Below are 19398 nucleotides of genomic sequence, written 5' to 3'. Positions count from 1 at the left end.
GTACACTGTATTGCCATTTGAGATCCTGCCAACAACATTGGTGTCATCTGAATTTATATATGTCCTTTAAGATCATTCCTTGCAATCAGACTTCTATTTAAAAATTACTCAAATTATTACTGTTGATGTAGATTATCAGTGAGCATAGAAAAAATCAAACTGGGTATTTTAAGAAGACTTTTACTGGATGAGGAAGTGATGCAACTGTATATATTGCATGACAGCTATGAACCATATTTTTTCTTTCACTCTTTTCTGCAAAAAATTGTCAGAATTATGGATTAGACTACCTCTTTCTGAGGCACAATGTTTTATTTAGCCAAAGGTTGAGGCAACTGAACTATAATCCTGGAAATTAAATAAATAGTTGTGTGCAAAGTGTGAGGTCAGTGCTTAAATGGTAATAATTCCATTACATTGTAGAATACAGAGCAGTCATTCCTGGTTACTATACCATATGTGGAAGACACAGCACAAGTAGTACCAATGAAATTTAAATATGCAATGTGAATTATTTTCTAGCAGCATGATCATAAGAATGATAACTCAAATCTATTTTAACCTTGATAAGTTTGAATGCCAGAATATTCAACTGCTACAAGCAAATCTGAAGTACCAATGAATGTCATTCACAATTTATGCTTGATTGTAGTGGAGCAATGGTCAAGAGAAGGTTACAGGCACTGGTGCAGTGCTTGGCAATGTCAAATGGTGTCATAATCTGGGTTGAGTGCCACCTTCCTCATCAGAATATTTAGGCAACACTGGCATTAGGGAAATTAGAAACAAATAGTCTATCATAATACAATCTAAATTTTAATTCCTTTGAACTGTTGTACACCGCATTCTTAAAACATTCAATTTTATGCAAACTTTAAAGCTGAATCACATAATTAAATGTATTCAAGTTTGTGAAACATTGATGTTGGGCTCCTTTTGATATGAAGACAAAAACTAAAATAAAATATGGACCATAGCTTAAATATTAAGCAACCAAGCAAAAGCCAGTGAAGAGCAAGTACAATACTACATGTAAAAAAAAATCCCTGACACAATTTCTAGAACTGAATTCATAATTAAAATCCAAAGCTTAGAATTTATATAAAAAAAGGCTACAGTACTGGATTCATTAAAGGTGGATTCATCCATTTTAAACAGGGAGCATCACATGGAAAGAATTTCTAAGAAAGAACTTGCATTTCAAGTGGATCATATATACTGTATGTGTGTGTCAGAAAAATCTCATAACATGCATTAAGTATTGCAATTTTTTAAAATATCTTCCATTTTCCATGTGAGAAAGCAATGTGTACAGTAAGTACAAGTGTCAGGTTTATTTCAATTATGACTAAAAAGTCATGGATGACTTTTGTTTAAATTTTCTCCCTCTCGAAGAACTTCACAAAATTTGAACTCTGGACAAGATGTTGTATCGGGTGGCTGCATGTTTGGTTGCCGCATGTTGCAGCTCAATAAATGGCAGTGTAGTGGACATCATAGGAAAGAGCAGCCAGAGCCTTAGTGTCGCCGGGCTAAAAGGTAAAAGGGAAAAGATACAAATTAAAACCCAACAATATAAATGTACTTCCAGTTAAATTATAACAGGAATGTTAAGTAAATTATGATACAAGATGGTCTTGCTGTCACTTGAATGTAAAAAATAGATCTGAGTAAAAGCCAGACATTTCATATTTAATTGATCAGTAATTGAAGTTACTTCCTGCAGATGTGGATGCAAGGTTGTGTGAATAACTTTCAGAAATAATTTAATATCTTTTATATATTACAGTATAACCATTGATCCATGACCGTTCTTCCTCTGAGACATGGGCTTTAACTGCAGGAGTAGAATTTAGTGCAAATTGTAGGATACAAATATGGAGCACAAATAAGTTTTAATTAACGTGTGCCAGTTCCACCATTTAATAACTGTGGGATGCATAGTTGTCTTAACCCAAAATGATCTGTAATTTACATCAAGGTGATGAAATAAAGCTAACATTATTTGATGGTTTGACATCATAGCATAAGGAGAAATGGTCTTTTCATTTTAGGTTAAAAGAGTCTCGTGCTGCAACTTTAATATTTAATATATTAACTAAGTAGCTACTGTGTTAAAACTGCACGATCTCAAAATCTGTAAAAACTTGTCCCTCCAAGACAACATATAGGATTTTTCTTTCTGTTATCAGGCCTTAGCAAACAGGAAAAAACAATTGAAGAAAAATCCATTCTTAGTTGGAAAACTGAAAAAATCTGAGCACAAAATTTAGGCTAAAATGATTTCCCTTTCTAAAGTCCTTGCAACTGAGACAACAAAAACGTTTAAGTGAGGATTCCACCACTATTCTGAAGAGTATGGGACTTATCCCTCATCCAATTTTACCTACTCAGCATACATCTCTATTTGTGTAAGTCTGATGGTTGCAAATTTGCCTCAGTTTAACTACACCTCAATTGCTTCATTGACTATAAACTATCAGATGATGTGTAAATGTAGGGGTCTTTCTTTTCATTTGCTTTATAGCTTTGGAAGAAAAAAATTGAGCTTCACTGCATTGTATTAGCACAGAAATACTTATTAAGTATAAGGATTATGATGGCAAATTTATATATATGCCCAGGTCTATAGCCTACTATCTTAATATGGATGGCTACTCATTTTTTTAAGGCTTAGCTAGCAATAGGAGAAACTGATCTTTTCTCCTTACATATGGTAAAACATATTAAGCACATCAAGTGATTTCAAAACTTTGCTAGTACTTCCAGCATGGTCCTAGATGCAGCCGTTGATGGCAGTGAGACCCTGATGCCACGTTCACCAGCTATCAAAGCTGTTCCTTTTACTGTATATATGTGTTTCATCATGCACATATTTAGTCATTTATTTTAAAAAAGACTGGCACACATACATCATTAAAAACATGCTTAATTAAATAAACAGCATGTTGCTTTCCTTCAGTAACTTATTTCTTCTATTAATTCCAGTGAAATTGCTGAATTTATGCAAAGTCTAGTCTGCTACATAATCAGCAGGCTTTTCTCAGCTGAAGTTCTGAACAATAGTTAGAAGCTGCAGTGACCTGTTGGACTGCAGGAGTAGCCTATCGTCCAGCTGTAGGGTTATCTAGAGAAATATTAATGCTTGTTGCACTTCTCGCCTTTTTCATTTACCCATCAAGATTCTAGAATGATATACTCTTATTGTACTTATCACTGCATCTTCAGACTTGCTAAAGGCAACCTTTGAGAACCGGAAATGTTAGAAGAGATTTCTTGCATGAGTATTCAGCAAGAGAAAAGAAATGTTGATACTCAAATAAGCTTCAAATGGTTTATTAAGGTTTTATCTTTAAACATACAATACTTATTATTTACAGGCCACATGTAGTACTGCACCTACATATGACAAAAGAAAGATGAATTTGCCAATCAATCCACAAAGCACACACATTCCATAAGTTCTAGAGCAGAGTTTAAGGTTGATTTTTGAAAGTGAAGATTTGATCTATCTTCTGTAAATTAGAACTAAAAATGTATTTACAGATGTATTTAACTGAATAGAAACAGTACAAAGCTTGAAAAAAGCCAAGTCCTGGACTTAGGCTTTTAATAATGTAGATCACTTTTACTTCCTCCAAAGCTAGTAAAACACCCTGTGCATTTCAATCTTCAGCTTGAGTTTTCTAAAAAAAAATCCACTCAGAACTCAGCATAAGCTCAAAAGTTGAATGGAAGCATGGATGAGATATAAGTCTACGAATTTTATAATAGTTTAAGTATGGCTGGTAAGTTTGTTTTAATTTGGAAATGTGACTCATTATATATAAAAATAAATCTCATCCAAATACAAATTTAATTAAAATTTAGGAATGTCTCCATATGTTCCCAACAGGCCATATATTCAACAGCTGGAACAGTAACTTCACATTCTCCTTCATACAAATCAATCTACTTTATATGACCAAACAACCATTTTGATCCTTTTGCATTTCTGACTAGCAGATATGATGCAATCCTCTGATCCGGTTAACAATATGATTTGCCCAAGTTCCATATTAACAAGTTATCTGAATAAGATCATTTTATTTTTCTGTAGCAGTAGTTTTATTTTACATAAACTTGATACAAATGAACTACCCAAAGCCCACTTTTTCTGTCTGCAACTGATCCAAATGTATTCATTTTACTTAGTAAATTACTCATTATCTATATTTGAATGAAGTAATCAAAATTCATTTCTACCTAAAACTGTCTCGTTTCATTTTCCTTAGTTTACTACTTACGTATGTCAGTTAGCAGCACTGAGTAAATGTTGACCTAAGTCCCATACTGAGACTTGTGCACAGAACTCTAGGTGGTTTTAGCTGTATTGAGGAAATGTTGCTCTGTGTGGTTTGGCAAATAGGAAACAGTGAAACTACTCACATGAATAAGAAAGATTCCAAGGCATCATTTTAATGGTCAAGAAAGTTACCTCCAGAATCTTGGCCACAATTCATCTTTCTCTCAGTATTACTAAAATAAATTGTCTTCGTCAGTTTATAAGGAAAATAAAAAATCTTGCACTTAAATCTGCTAGCTTTTAACCCATAGATCTAGGATGACTTCCACTGCAGTTTTGTGGGTTTTGAAGTGGCTAACAAGGTTAATATAGGATGACCTACAGTCTAGGCATGTAGTTTGAGGCAATCGCAGCTTAGACAGGATCTATGTGCTCTTGATGCATAGCTTGCAGATTACCAACAGCATTCCAAGAGCCACTCATTCCTCTTATTCATAACAGACATGAGTCAGAGATTCCCAGTAGTCAGTGGGAATGATATATTCCTTCAAGGAGGCTTTGATTCAATCATTAACTATTTCTTCTCTTTGCCTGGCAATCTTCTCCTGTGACAGAACTCATTAGTGTTATTTCAGGAGTCTGGCAACGGGTATGCAAAAATATGACCTGCCTAAATGAGCTGAATGTAACTATGGCTCACAGTACTAGAGAGGATGGCCTATCAGAGAACACCTTTTATTCTGGCTTCTTCCTGCTTTCCTTTCCAGTCCTGATGAAGGGTCTTGGCCTGAAACATTGACTGTTTATTCCCCTCAATAGATACTGCCTGATTTGGTGAGCTCCTGTAGCATTTTGTGTGAGAGCACTCAACATTGTTTCATTCAAATGAGTCAGGACTTTGCTAAGAATTTATCAGCACTATCTGCTGTAGGTAACCCAGATCTGAGAAGCGGATGGGAGGAGAGAGATCACTTATCCTTAGTGATCTTTAAGCAACGGTTGCTCTAGAGCTTGGGGGAATGGCCTACATTTCCAGGGCCTCACTATGGTTGACCTTTATCTTGCACTTGTTGAGTGTATATATTCCAATGACACACTGACAGCAGCTTGGAGTTTAATCTCAAAATGCTCTTATCTATTTAACTGAATAAAAGCTAAATTACAGCCTTTCACCCTTTTCTGGTCCAGGCTTATGGACATCTGTGAAGCACCGGTGAGCTTCCTCTAGATCCAACAACGCAGCACATTTTCCAGTTTTCAGCTTGGCATAAGTACAGCAATCCCACTGAAATCAATGGGAAGAAATGCCAGTTCAAAGATTCCACGTAGTAAACCTTTTTGTGATTAAATAAAGTTAAATGTGGTCACTGGTTCTAATTATGTTAGTTTTAAAATTACTTGATAAGATGGTAAATTAATTTTTGACTAAATGTTTGTCTATGTGAAGGACAGTGAATTTGAGGTATAACCTTACCAGCCACCAAACAACGGCTGGAGCACAGTCCACCAATTATGATGTGACAGTACCATGCTCTTTGTTGCATTGGGCTCTCCAAGATTAGTGATAGGCGGCTCCCAGAACCACAATAAAAGAAGCAATATGGTCCAAGTCCAGCTAGGTTCTAATCTCCTGGCTAGCAAAATATCTGCCCCATTTTCTATACAATGCTATGATGGACACTTTTATTTCAGTGATTCTTTATTTTAAAATGATTAGATGCACAGGCAAGGGCCATTTATCTATTTAACAGTACCACAGTTTAAAGGTCAGTTTGCACTTTCTAAACAGTAGCCAGCAGTAAAAGAGCAAATGGCTGTTTCTTTTTTAGATGCATGCAAAAATGAAATTGTATTTGGTCTACTAGCCATGGGTAGACATTGACTAATAGTCTTGGACCGACTGCACATAGCATTCTGCCTTGGATGAAGGATGGGATGTCATCAGACTGGTGCAATAAGTCTACTTTGTACTTATGCAGTGAACTTTTGTTTAAATTCTGGTAATTTAATTGCATAAAAGATGGATTTGAGTCCCTTCTAATGTAGGAAAACCTTCTGTCTCTATCTTAGCTGTTTTTTAAATCTTGGTCACTACAGAGGTAAAGCAAGCTGTAAAGCAAATTGAAGACAACTAGTACGGTCAATAAACATGGCCATTTTAAGAGAGAAAATATGTCCAGTGTTGCTTGATGTTAACATTGTGTACCTGAAGAGGGAGGTGTTTCATTTGTGTGCATTGTCACTCTCACATAGAAGAAACCATCAATAGAGCTGCTGGTAGGAATGTGAACATAATTTTCTACAAAAATTGGATTTGGTTAAGAATGACACTGAATAATCTTATTCCTAGCTACCGTGTTCTAAAGTGATAAACAACTTTGGATTACTCCTTTCAGCATTTACTTTATTCATCTTTGATATAGATTTCCCAAGAATCTGTATCTAGAACCAGTGCATTACACAAAGATAGCACACCGACTTTAATAATCTCTTTTTTTTTCCACATCATTTGGAATTCACCAGTTACTTTGTGTAGTCAATACTTTATAAAGAAAAATCAAGTTAATTTTATGCATAGCAAGTTCTCAAACAGAAAATGAATGATCAAACTTTGAGCTGCTCAAGGAATATAGGCTTGGACACCAGGAAAATGTTTATTTCTGAAAAGTATAATGGGATTCCACCCCCCCCCACACACACATATTTAATTGAATAGAAAGGCAGCTTTGCTTTATAGGGCCAGAGCATACTCTTTTTTTTTTGAAGTACTGCTCCTTCAGCTTGTGTTGGTTAAACAGTGACATTTTTTTTCTTGGCATGCATGATTCAACCACTGACTGAATAAACTGAATTTAAACTTCAGAAATTGTCAAACATTGATGGTTTACCTGCTTATCCTATAAAAGGTAATGGTTAAATGCAAGTATAAAGTACTGCATTATGAACCATATTGTTTGTTTCTAAAATAGTCATGAAGTTCTAATGTATCACCAGTTTCAGAGCTAATTATTTCTAAAGCAAACTGCTCTAAAATAATTGTCTGAGGTACATATGTACCAAGTAATTTAATCAAGACCACAATTCATTGATTCTTGGCACTGAATTTTTTTTTGAAATTAGTAACAAATACCAAAGCTTAGAAAGTTGACAGATTTGTAGCAAGTTTTTAAAAAAAACAGGTTTTTTCCTGGTGGATCCCAAGATGTCAAAATGAAATCATAAACATAAAACATACTAACACATCCCATTATACACATGTATAGCTAGTATACATTTCCTCAAAGTTAAAGCTCTTACATATCCAGTGTGAAGTTTCCATGACAACTAGACCTGAAAAAAGTTTCCTCCTTAAATTAAGTTTACTATCTACCACATTCCTGCCCTCAGTGCTGGACTGATATTGATCAATTTTGAAGTGTTCTTAAGTACACTATTACAAATAATAGCCACCATTCCTTATTCTAAAACTAACTGCTGTTGAATTGCACTTATTAGGCCTATAAGCCTAATTTATACAATTAGTCATACATATTTTAAATTTGGGCATCAATTTAGTGGAACCCCAGGCACTCGACTTGCCTACCTTCTTTGATGTTTTCATGTTTCAAACTGTGTCAGCAGGGCCCGCACCTCAGGTGTCAGCTGCTTTGCAGCCTTGGCTGCCTCTGTGATGGCCTTACGGTAAAGGCCCTTTCTCTTCTTGTTAAACCGTAACTGGAAGTTTTCTAAAAACGGGGAGACTTGTGAAAGAGCCAGGAAAGATGTTGTTGGGGACCCAAACCATGAAATTCTGGCCTCCTGCCTTACTAAAAAGCCATTATCTTTCCGACTTACAGTTATGGTAAGTATGCGGGCAGGCCACCAGGGGAAGCCGTAAATCTTGGCCCACACAATGTCCCCTACACATATGGTCTTGCCATCTGGAGTCACACACTTAGAGACATTTTTGGTAAAGACTTTCATTTTCAAGGAATTAGTGAGTTTTTCTTCTTTTGAGGAGGAGGAAGAGGAGGAGCAAGGTACATGCATGCTGCCTGGTGGAAAGTCAAATGTTTCAGTAGAGCTACATTCTGAGTTGGAGGATTTTAGATCATCTGTGCTATCACTACTACAAACTGAAAAGGTGGAAGAGTCTGATTTATTTTGACTGTAGGTCATATAAACAGTTATATTGCCTCTGCTGCCCCTTTTCCCCAACTGTTTTTCATCCTGCTCACAAGGCCACTTTATTTCCCTGGTGTCTTTATTCTCATCAGTGGACTGTTCCAACCCTTTTGTGGGACTATCTTTGCCAGGAGGCTGCTCACCTGCTGAGCGGGAGGAGGTGCAGCGAGGTGGTGTTTTGGAGGCTGTCTTGCAGCTGCGTAGTCTCTCAAGTTTAGCCTTGTAAGCAGAATCATTTTCTTCATTCCTGTATCTCTGTGGCTTTAAGCGAATCCTTGGAGGGAGTGAACCAGAGTTGGTAGTTTGAAAGCGCCGTGTAAAATGAATTTTGGAAATTGAATTGCCAGAAGATGAAACGTCCTGCTGCTGTTTCTTTTGAACTTTCTCTTTGGCTATTTTTAACACTTCCCTGGCTTTCGTGTGATCTACATTCTTATTCTGTAACACTTTCTTGGGATTCAACTGCACTTTAGAACTGTGTACTTGAGACGAAATTTTGACAACTTTGCCCTTGCCTGGAGATAAATTTGTAATTTTAATGACAGTATTGCGTTTTTGACCATCACACTGAGTTTTCGCTTCTACTTTGTGGTCCATTTTCAGTCTCTTTGACATATTAGGCACACTATCATTTTTCCTTTTTTTGTCCTCTTGTCGAGAATTATCATTTGTACTGCCACCCCTTCTCAACTCCTTTTTATCGGCAGAAATGCTATTTTTGCAGCGGTCACATAAAACTTGCCTTGGTCTTAGTTTAATAGAGTTCATTATTGAAGTAGACTCTTCTTTGAAGATTTTTCGTTTAGGTCGCTTAATTCTTCTTGGTGGAGGCTGAGGTATAGATTGGTTATACGTATGTCTGATAAACAAAGGAGGCGGGTAAGGTGCTCCTTCATAAAATAATGGTGCAGATTTTGCAGTCCACAGGCTTTCAGCAACATCAGCCTGTGTGGCAGACTCTAGAGGTGCTTCATCACAAATAGATGCAGATTTTGAAATTTTTTGGGTCTGTTGCTGGAATGATTCACACTGTACTTGCAGTAGGTCAGCTTTATCCTTGTATTCCCTTTTTGGAAGTACAGTCACAGGAATTCCATATGGTCCAAACCTGAAGGTATAGCACCAAAGTGTGTGTAAGTCTTAATTCAGATATTTATATTTTTCACCAACCTTGCTGTTACAAAATAAATCTGCTTTTAATAAAGTCTCTCATCTGCAAGTTACCCATATGTCCTAAGAATTTTGATCATTCCAATTTCTCAGTTGAAATAAAACGGTTAAGATGTATACAAATAGCCAAAGGAAGAGGAATTATTGAATTTCTTCAATTAGCTTTCATTTGGCAAAAGCTATGGTAGCTGTTTTTTATGGTTACTTACCTGGAAGGGACCCCAATGCTTCGGGAGTATTTGTAATTGAATTAAAGGCAGGTACATCATTATTTACACACATTAGATAAAGCTGTCACTAAATTTCCACATGGAGCCCTAACACAAAATACAAATCTAGTCTACAAATTTCTCAGTCTTGACTTTTCTTAATGAGTCAACCACTAACTTTCTGGAGTACAGAATACCGCACATTCACAACACTTTCGAGAGGACAACAAAAAATTCTTCAGTGACCACTACAGAGATGCCAGCCCCTTGGAGATTCACCTAAAAGAAATATCCTCAGCATGACATGAACAAACCACCCAAGGATCTCGAATATTACAATAGAATCACTTATCTCCTCCAGAAAAAATAAGCCCACAAGATAACTATTTCATTATCTAAGTGGTGAACCTCCCATACATTCCCATAAACTGTACCCTTGCTTAAAAGAGACAATAAAACCACGTCAGGACTGCCCCTACATGTTGTACACCTACTGAAAGACAATCCTAATTTTAGTACACTATTCCCCTTGCAATAAAGTCGAACATTCCTCATCATACTTGCTGTAGCTGCATGTTAAGTCTCAGTGAAATTGTATTTAATAGCCTTAAACTATTTAAACAATATTTTGCTTTTCTTATTCTTCCCACAAAAGTGATATCTAGGAATAAAGAAATTGTCCCCAGTAAAGATTCTCATAAAAAGTACTTTGTTCAACAGTGATTACCTCGTAAATTGTTTATTCTCACTGATGCCACTGCAATTGTGCTCCCTCTTCACTTTGTGCAGAAATGAAATTTTTATGTTACTATCTACTGTGATAGATGTGAATTCCCATCACACTTACATTTTCCATCTCTTCTATGCTCCACCCCAAAATACCTCTACCTGTCACACGCATCTTCAAGCTGTATTTAGGCATCATTCATCAAGATGATGGCATTTACCTTTTAAAGGTGTTTAAGGCTGTATAACGTGAACAGCGAATTACAAAATGCTGTGATGAAAGCCTCTTCTCTCTTCCCCCAAGGAACTGTTAGTACTTTTGCACAGAAATGTTCTTAGGAGTGAACTCTTACGCTATGTTCAAATTTATGCAATGTCATCACAAAGATATTAATCCCAAACTTAATTATTTAATAGAATTCTAATCCACACTGATTAAATTGTCATACCGTTTTTGACCTGAACTGGTAAATCAAGATTTTCAGATACTATCTGAAACCATAAGTACATTTTCCAAATTTTCTTTTAAAATCAATGATTTTTTTAAAAAAACCTACTGGTGTGGAAATATATCCCACAATGCCTACCTTTTTAAAAAATTCTGTCTCAGTTCTAAATTGAGCCAATTAAATACAGCATTCCGCTCCCATTTGCTAAAAGAAATGGCACGTTAAGAGAACTTCATTGTCCCCACAGTTTTTTTTGGGATGTCCACAAAGGTCAGGTATTGCAAACCTTCACTGTTCCAGTACAATGAGGAGCATGACAGACAGAAGCAAAGGAGAAGCTAGCTTTAGCTTCTATCATAGCTTAATTCGAAGGACAAAATCCCCAAAAAAAAGGATTCTAAACTAGCTCAGAACTATAATAGTTGTGTAATTAAGCTTGACAATGATAAGTCGAGCATTCATTACAAATAATTAACATGAACAACAAAGCAAACAAAGGAATGTCACATTCAAATGTTTGAATATTTGAAGTAAAAATTAATTCCTTCAGTATATAGTCTTGGTGAATATCCTAAACTCTTATGCTACAAGATTTTCATTGAAATTATTCACTTTGTCAGAATATTTTGATACTGATCCAACTATAGGGTAAGCTAGCATGCACTGATTAAATAAATCAATTTGGAGCAAGTTCTCTGCATAAAGACTCATTTGATTGCTGGTATGATGCACAAAAGCAGAGATGACTCTTGACTAAAGGAATTCTTGAGGTGCTTGATTGGAGCCATTTCTATTTCTTTATGCTTTATTGTAAAAGTCTAGGTTACCATGGCACAGCATCTTTTGCACAATGGTTATCTAAACTACTTGTAACCCTGACAGTATGATTAATAAAATCAGTTTTTAAGTTGTGACAAAAATAAACTCCAAACATAGATTCAGGCAATAGAACAGATGGGTTCTTAGAAAAGATTTTCACCATTTAATTTGAGTTATTAAAACAAATACACTTAAAGACAAAGAATTTCATGTGTGAAGTGGGGATGTGGAAAGCTGGACAAATGTCCTTCATCTTATTGCAGCAACAGTCATATAACCCAAACAGATAAGAACATATGCTGTTGGCTACAAGATTTTTTGGACTAAATTTCAAGTAGCCTCAGTACAGATTCTTTTTACATGTCGATTTCAGGAAAGTAAATTTCACTAATAAGCCACAGGATGGCAAATAACCTACTGGTAAAGGTGTACACGCTAATGCTTTTGAAATTAAGGCAGATGAAACTAAGGAATAGAATACTAGGGCTTTGCTTTTTCTCACCAGAGTAAAATCTGCACTGATCTTCATTAAATAAATTCCAACAAAAACTCTTCAACAAAGAACACCTATTAGAATGTTCTCATCAAATTAAGATGGTACATGGAGAATGGACACAAGAGGCATTGTGGAACCCCAGAAAATTCCATAAACTCTCAGCTAAACAGTAGGATCTGAAGAGACTCACGTTTATTTTATACACTGACTCCTTGCATGGTCTTATTTTCCCTAACCTGGAAAATTACTTGTGAGTTGCTTGCTAACTAAAGCATGTTTACTTGTGTGCTCCTACTATAAATTCTATGTTTGGAGATGTGGTTTAAAAGATGTACAATGTCTTGATTTTCTATTTCATTCCCACACAAAGATTACCCTCTACTCACACTCAAGTAACCTAATGTAAACGGGAACGATGCCCAGCATGATGTGGTAAGTTTAAAATATTTAGATCGTTCAAGTAATTCTTTAGATTTGTTGGCACAAGCTGGCTTATGAGTAAAAGTTATAACCTTTCATTCAATATCCAGCACTGTAATTCTTATCAAAAATGTTTGGCTGTTTAAAAAGTTGATGCCACAAAGTAAACCCCTGAGAGGGCATGGTGAGGATTTTGACCATAATCCTTCCCATTTCGGACATATAAAAAAAAGTTGAGCTGAAAGATGATGCGTTTAATTGCAGCTGGGCTGCGTGCAGTACAGTTGGAGCTGAGCTGGGCTGGGTAGCGGCCGCGCTGCCCCCCTCTCTCCCTCCGCCCGTCCTGCGGGCGCTGCCTGCGTGCCTTCGGAGCTCTTTAAGATGTAGCGGAGCGCGGAGAAGGCGCAGACCGCCATCGGCTGGCTCCGTCTCCCCTCCCTCCGTCTGCACACGGGCTGGGGCCGACACAGCGCGCCACTTTTAAGGCTACGCGGAAGTCCCAGATGGCCTGCCCCCGCCCTCCAGGTAACCGGCTGCAGTCCAGGCCTCCTCCGCCTCTCGGTTTTTTTTCCGTTTGTTTTGCGGGGTGGGAAGCTTTCTCTCTGTGTGACTCGGTACCTTCTAGAAATGTCCATTAGAACCCCCGAGAAGAGCTTCTCTTCAAAGCGCAGAGATACGACCAACGCATCTTCGACGATGTGGTCCACCGTTACCCTCACTTCGGAGCCCACCAGGAGTTTCACCGCGGCGACACCGACACCGACGGCCGCCATTTTGCCTCCTCCCCGTTCCTGAGTGCCGTTTCTCTTCTGCATCCGCTTCACGGCTCTCCGGCCTGGCTTTGTGGCGGGCTCAAGCGCTCCGCCCGCCTCCTTACTTCATTTCTATTGGACAAGGAGCACAGTCGTCTTCTCTTCATTTGTTATATCGAACTGTCAATCAAGTTATAGTTTGGTCTCTATTGTCCTTAGGCGGCAGCGAGTGGACAACTGACATGTCAGTTAAATGGCGTCACAGAATCCTTGCACAGAGACTGGCTGATTCGGGCGTCTGTCCTGAAGTCCGCTGTTGTTGCCATGAGAACATGCGTAATTGAATTACGTAACGAGGTTTCCAAATGGCGGGAGGGATTGTCAATGAAAACCCGTTGTTGAAAAGTACACAGTCGCTTCTAACTCGCTGGCCAGAATGTCAGTCACAAGGCACTCAGAATAATATTATAATTTTATGCAATTGATTGGGAATAAATACGGATATGATATTTATTAATACATTAGTGGAAACAAGGTTTTCATTTTAAGCAACGTTATATGGACATGGAAAAGTTGGCTTGCCTGTCCCACGTGTCTGAGCAAATCTTTAATGTTTCCAGAATAGAATGTGGAAAAAGCCCAGGGTATATATAATTATTGGTGCACTGTATGAACTCAAATAGGGAAGTTTAGTATATTTGTTAATGTACGAATGAGCGTCTGTTTTTAAGAAGATGTGGGGTGAACTACAAAAGTATTTCGGATCAGATGTGTAGAATGGCCTTTTTTCTAATAAAGTGGATTTAACCAAGAAGTTTAGTTATATTGTTTCAAAGTCCCAGGCAACAAATTGTGTAAAAAAAAACTTGTTCATTAATATTTTGCATCTTTGCAGGTTAAAGTTTACAGTTCAGACAGGAGATTATTTTTGGGGGGGAATAAATAAAGGGGGGGGGACATGTATCTAGTGGCTTTTGAAAAGGACATTTCATTTGAAAGTAAAGTCTTAGTCTTGTTCCTTCAGATATTTTGCTATGGAAATATTTGCAACAATGTTCCTTTAGTAACTTACTCTAAAAGTAAAACAACCAAATAACCTTTGCTAAAAGAAGAAAAATAACCAGATCTTATAAGTATTGCACTATGTCAGGACTAATAAATTATGATAATAAAATTAATTCAGTGTGATTATTCTACACAATTAAAAAGGTACCTAAAAGCATTCCTCCTCCTTTGCCAATAAAGTAAATTGTGATTTTTGCTAAAATTATTGCTAAAGGTTTTATTGGATAATATTACAAGTGAGAGGACAATTTTATTAAAAACTTTGTACTTTCACTTGTAATATTATCCAAACTTAGCTAGGTTGAATAATATCTTTGAGCCCTTTTGTTTTATCATTATATTTAAAGTAAATCTCGTTACTACCTTTGGTGATCAATTCCAGTTGTTGATCGTACTCTTATTAGTATATTGCTCTTGCCAATTTGTCCATTGCAGTTCCAATCTCTCCTTCCTTGACTTGCTATAAAAACCTGACAGCATTATACCATGTGGATGTGGAGAGGATGTTTCCTATGGTGGAGGTGTCCAGAACTAGAGGGCACAACCTCAAAATTGAGGGGCGACCTTTTAGAACAGTTGTAAGGAGGAATTTTTTTTAGCCAGAGAGTAGTGAGTCTGTGGAATGCTCTACCACAGACTGCAGTTATGTATACCTGTCTGGACATGCCCCCCTGCTGACTGCTCCTGTGGCTCCTCCCACAGACCCCTGGATAAAGGCGATTGGGGCACTGCTCCCCCCTCAGTCTCCGAGATGTCGTGCTCCCTTTTGCTGCTAATAAAAGCCTATCATTCACTTCCAGTCTCCTAGAGTTATTGATGGCGCATCAGGTATATTTAAAGTGGAAGTTAATAGTTTCCTGATCAGTCAGGGCATCAAAGGATATGGCGAGAAGGCAGGTGTATGCAGTTGAGTGGGATCCGGGATCAGCCAGGATGGAATGGCAGAGCAGACTTGATGGGCTGATTGGCCTAATCCTGCTCCTATGTCTTAAGGTTTAATTTCCTCTATCTGTGAGTTCAGAAGCTTCTATGACCTTGCCCCTGATATGGACTACAACCTCATTTCTATGCCTCCACATACTAGTGCTTAATTCCTTGATGTTAGAAATCCTCCTTTCCACACCACCCCAAACAAAACTTTGTAATTCACTCCTTAGAATGTTCTTTGCATTAAGCTCTTGGTCACTGAACCTAATATTGCTTTAGTTTCTTTTATAACCAAATTTTATAAAAATATGAAACAAAATGTCTCATCTTGAAATATTGCATTCATACTGGCATCATAGTGGAAATCATCTTAATTAGCTCTTTGGTGCTAATTCATGGAGTAGATCCTGTTGAATTTAGTGGAACTTTTGTGATTCTATTGTGTCTCCTGTGACATTTCCTTTCCAGTCATAGCATACATTGTTTTCGTTATTTCAGCATATTCCAGGCTTTGACTTGCTAATTCGATCAGTGAATAGGGCTCTTAATGCAGTGCAAAATCTAAGTCCATTGCATAATATAGATGAGTAAGGGAAATCTGGGATGTTTGATGTGACAAAAAAGTAGGTGTAAGTGTTCCAAATATTTTTCCCATCTCTGTTAGCATTCCAGTCAATGGGTTATGTTTTGAGAGATCGGCCGTCTCATCCAGAATCAAAGATTCAAAGTACATTAATATCAAAGGATGAATGCAGTATACAATCCTGAAGTTCATCTTCCCACAGAAAGCCACAAAACAAAGAAAACCATGGAACCTGTCGAACAATAAATCCCCATGCACAAAGAACAAATCGAACAAACAGCACAAAAAAACAAGCAAAAAACACCGAATATAAAACATCAAACCACAGATCGTTGAAACTGTCCAGTAGTATTCAGTTCAGCTGAGTTCATTTCAATCCAGGACTGTGTCATTCATTGACTGTAGGCCACAGAGCCATCCTGCCCTGATCAAAAATAGCAACAAAAAAAGGAGAAACCAGACACACATTACAATGAGACCAATCTACAAACCGTGTCAATTAAACTTTGCCCAAGACCCAAGACTCCGGCAGCATTGAGTGTGAGGGAGAGAGAGACCGATCAAACACCGGCATCTTCCCCCGGGAGCAGTGAGCGAGGGAGAGACCGGCCACACTCAGCACCCTCCTCCAGCAGCAGTGAGTGAGAGCAGGAGAGAGACAAGTCGCACCCAGGCAGACGGCGCTCAACACCTGTTTGCCTTCCACTCTCCTTCTCGTTGATCTCAATCTTCCTCGCCGCTTCAATCAATGGGATTGATGAGAAATGGGGTCGATAATGGGCTTGTGTCCCGTGTCCAAGCTTCTTGACCTTAAGGCTGCACACTTCGCTCGAAACCTCACCGAGCTCCCTCGGAGATGGCAAAGTGCCAGATCACTCAAAATGCAACTCTAAATGAATGTTTTACTCTCTTCTAAACAGCAAGTGTGTGAAGCGACTGAATTCAATAGCACCTCCCAAACCTGGATTCACCATCACCTAGGATAGTGGCAGTAGGTACACAGGAATGCTACAACCTATACATTTCCTTCACTGCTGCTGGGTCTAAATCCTGGGATTCCTTTGTCCCTAGCCTGGTGGAAGTAATTTCAACACACGACTGCAGCTGCTCAAGGAGGTATCTTCTCAAAGGCAGTGATTGCTTGTCAGTAATGCCTACTTTTTGTAAACAAATGAATAAAATCCAGTAGTAAAGGAAGTTTAGACTATAATGTTTCACCTTGATGCTTCCAAGCTATGAATTCTTAAACCACCTTCCCAAGAAATCACAACATCACTATGTTTATGAGTGTCTTCCTTTGCATTTCGTGTTGAAAGGAGATACCAGCTTGAGAGCGAAAATAGCTTATATTGAGATGATTTACTTGCATGTAAAGACAGGCATCTTCCTATCTGACCACAAACATCAGCAGTGGCTCCTATCCAGAAAGCATCAATGTGTCACTTATGCTTAATTTCCATAGATTTCCAAATACCTGTCAGCTGTATGCAGGGCTTGCATTGCCACACTGACTTCTGGGGAGGTGGTCAAACCTTAAAGAAGTCCTCTCCGTGGTAGCAAAGACCAGCTGCCAAAAAGGCAGCTTAAGAAGGAAAGGGAGGTATGGGTGGGGGTGGAGGGGTGGTAGGAAGCAGCAGTCTGACATACATCACACACAAAATGCTGGTGGAACACAGCAGGCCAGGCAGCATCTATAGGGAGAAGCACTGTTGACGTTTCAGGCTGAGACCCTTCATCAGGACATCAGGTCAGGTCCTGACGAAGGGTCTCGGCCCGAAACGTCGACAGTGCTTCTCCCTATAGATGCTGCCTGGCCTGCTGTGTTCCACCAGCATTTTGTGTGTGCTGTTTAAATTTCCAGCATCTGCAGATTTCCTCGTGTTTGTCCGACATACATGCCAGCTCTGAACATAATTCAGTGTTCTGATGGAGTCTATTGCAGTCAGTGGCTCCACGCACTGCAAGACACACGCTGATCCATGTGGCAAATGTACTGATGGGCATAATCTGGAAAAGCTGCAGACCTTGATGGAACACACATTGATACTTCTGCATAAATACTGATCAGCAGTAATTTAAACTGCCAGTTAATTATCAATTATATATGTGGGAGCCATTCATTACATGCATCTTTGATGATTTTTTTGCAGGGTTTACTACTTGTGATTTTTGTTTTGTTTCTAACAAACGAAGGTCTTAGATTGAACCTTCATGTACCGGTTTAGTTCAGTAAGAACAGAAAGGACTGAACAATGCAAAATGATGTCATTAATTGTAGAATTTAATACAGGTAAACATCAGCTTTAATACAGCGAATAACCATTGGAAGTACCTAGGCTACTATCTTGATGGATGCTAAAAGACCTAGAAATAATTTCCAGCAAAATCTACCCTGCAAAACAAAATTGCTTTTATGTATAATTTGAGCATAAAAATCACACAAACATGAGTACTCTAGACATTTACTGTATGTGTGAAAGCCTATAAACAGTACAGCAAAAAGGTTTTAATAGCAGACAAAAATGGGTTTGATTTGATTGCAATTATGGAGTCATGTATAGTGACTTTGGTTGGGAGTTAAATTTTCCAGAATACTTGAATCTTAGAAGAGATAGAATAAGCACCACTGGAGAAACAATACAGGTAAAATAAAAACAAAAAAAAATGCCCTCCAGTCACTGCCCCTCACCTTGGTGTTTTAAAAGATGACCACTGAAAACGTGCTGTATTGATTCTAATCTGACGGGGTCATGGATTATGTAAAGATAAAGGACTGGCTAACAGAGTGCAGGGACATTTTAAGGGTAAGAAACTACCCAACAGGGAAAAGTAAGGATCAGTGCTTTTGGGCTCAACTATCTGCAATATTTAGCAATTATTTAGCTGAGCAGGGTATAAGTGTAATATATTAAAGTATGCTGACAATACAAAAGCGTGAATGTCAAAGTGAGTCTTAAAGGAAAACTCAGATGCACAAATTGCTATAAACAAGTTAACGAGTGAGTGAGCACAATAAAGTGAGATGAAGGATAATGTGAATATGTTGAGAATTTGGAAGTTTCACGCTTGGGTGGTGGAAAATATACAGTACTGTAGAATACTTTTTAAAAAGCTGAAAAACTGAACAATGTTGTTATTTAAAAGGATCAGGGTGTCCTTGTATAAGAATCAAGTTGACATGCAGTTATAACAACCAACTAGGAAATGAGAAGAGCCTAAAGGCGCAGTCACACATTGCTACCTTTCCCAATGAAATTCAATTTTTCACAAAGTGGAACATGATTGCATTGGTTTCTGGTTTGAATCACAGCAGTGTGAAAACTAGACCATGCT

The 19398-nt window shown here is 37.9% G+C and overlaps 2 protein-coding genes across 3 annotated transcripts in view; one reads left to right on the top strand and one right to left on the bottom strand.

Moving 5' to 3' along the window:
* Positions 1-274: 274 nt before the first annotated feature.
* Positions 275-13609, bottom strand: pwwp2a (PWWP domain containing 2A). The gene is made up of 3 exons (XM_073067723.1): positions 13357-13609; positions 7869-9557; positions 275-1532 (listed from the first exon to the last, which is right to left on the bottom strand). The coding sequence occupies exons 1-2, from the start codon at positions 13551-13553 to the stop codon at positions 7883-7885; spliced, it is 1872 nt and encodes a 623-aa protein (XP_072923824.1). The 5' UTR covers positions 13554-13609; the 3' UTR covers positions 275-1532; positions 7869-7882.
* Positions 13107-19398, top strand: part of LOC140739432 (gastrotropin-like) — a 178113-nt gene continuing 171821 nt past the window's right edge. For both annotated transcript variants that reach the window (XM_073067727.1, XM_073067726.1), the window contains exon 1: positions 13107-13263. The gene's annotated coding sequence lies outside the window, so the exon portion shown is untranslated. The remainder of the gene's footprint in view (positions 13264-19398) is intronic.

Source organism: Hemitrygon akajei, chromosome 15 (assembly GCF_048418815.1).
Source record: "Hemitrygon akajei chromosome 15, sHemAka1.3, whole genome shotgun sequence".
Taxonomy (NCBI): domain Eukaryota; kingdom Metazoa; phylum Chordata; class Chondrichthyes; order Myliobatiformes; family Dasyatidae; genus Hemitrygon; species Hemitrygon akajei.
Note: the sequence above shows the minus strand (reverse complement) of the source record. Positions and strands in the feature narration are given on the sequence as shown.